Below are 1,132 nucleotides of genomic sequence, written 5' to 3'. Positions count from 1 at the left end.
ATTAGGAATTTCTGTGATAGACAGTGTGCCCAGAGTTCCCCATTGGGCTGGCAGCGTCTTCACCTCTCTCACTGGTCTAGAACCCGGATTTAAATGCAAAGGTACGCCTTTTCCAGGAACCGTACAGGGGGGTTGCAAATCAGAGACGTGACCTCGACCTGACTACTGTCTCTTTGGCAATTCAAAACACAAGGGAGAGCTTCTACTTTCTAAAATTAATCACCAAAGTAATCTGGATGTTCATAAAGTAGTCTGAACTTGTTACCAAATAGGTTAAGAAGCCTGCCTGAATGGGGGAAACTGCTCTCAGGAATACGTCCAATGGGACCGTAGAGCTGGAGCCAATCATGTGCAGGAAGGTTACACGACGAGTCAGCGAATCACAGGCCGCGAAACGCATTCCTCATTTGCATACCGCTGACTACAAATAGGTGGGATCCTGGCGCGGACTCCATTTTCTTTTTACTCGGAAGAAAGCGGAGTTGAGATGCCTGAGCCCGCGAAGTCCGCTCCGGCCCCGAAGAAGGGCTCGAAGAAGGCGGTGACCAAGGCGCAGAAGAAGGACGGCAAGAAGCGCAAGCGCAGCCGCAAGGAGAGCTACTCGGTGTACGTGTACAAGGTGCTGAAGCAGGTGCACCCCGACACCGGCATCTCGTCCAAGGCCATGGGCATCATGAACTCGTTCGTCAACGACATCTTCGAGCGCATCGCGGGCGAGGCGTCGCGCCTGGCGCATTACAACAAGCGCTCGACCATCACGTCCCGGGAGATCCAGACGGCCGTGCGCCTGCTGCTGCCCGGGGAGCTGGCCAAGCACGCCGTGTCCGAGGGCACCAAGGCCGTCACCAAGTACACCAGCTCCAAGTGAGTGCTGGGAGGCACGATCCAACCCAAAGGCTCTTTTCAGAGCCACAGATTTTCACCACCAGAGCTGTGCGCTGACACGCGCTGGGGTCTTCCTGGGTATTCAGGTTACTGGGAACACACGGTACACCGTGACATGTTGTCGGCTTTGGGTGGGAGATTTCGTCGTGGCCTGTAATGACGTCCTCACCGGCGAAAACCCCTCGGGCAGAACAGCTAGCGCTCCCTCCCTGGACCGTTGCAGCTTCAGATCGCCTTCCTTAAAAGA

The 1,132-nt window shown here is 55.4% G+C and overlaps 1 protein-coding gene across 1 annotated transcript; it reads left to right on the top strand.

The window, feature by feature from the left end:
* The first annotated feature begins 477 nt into the window (after positions 1-477).
* LOC125166613 (histone H2B type 1-C/E/F/G/I) lies at positions 478-889 on the top strand. Its single transcript, XM_047860538.1, has one exon. The coding sequence runs from the start codon at positions 488-490 to the stop codon at positions 866-868; it is 381 nt and encodes a 126-aa protein (XP_047716494.1). The 5' UTR covers positions 478-487; the 3' UTR covers positions 869-889.
* Positions 890-1,132: the final 243 nt, after the last annotated feature.

The sequence above is a fragment of the Prionailurus viverrinus genome, chromosome B2, assembly GCF_022837055.1.
Source record: "Prionailurus viverrinus isolate Anna chromosome B2, UM_Priviv_1.0, whole genome shotgun sequence".
NCBI classification, from domain to species: Eukaryota; Metazoa; Chordata; class Mammalia; order Carnivora; family Felidae; genus Prionailurus; species Prionailurus viverrinus.
Note: the sequence above shows the minus strand (reverse complement) of the source record. Positions and strands in the feature narration are given on the sequence as shown.

Bases quoted from the DNA above. Each gene is read 5' to 3' on its own strand.
- LOC125166613 (XM_047860538.1), top strand. From the start codon at position 488: ATGCCTGAGCCCGCGAAGTCCGCTCCGGCCCCGAAGAAGGGCTCGAAG.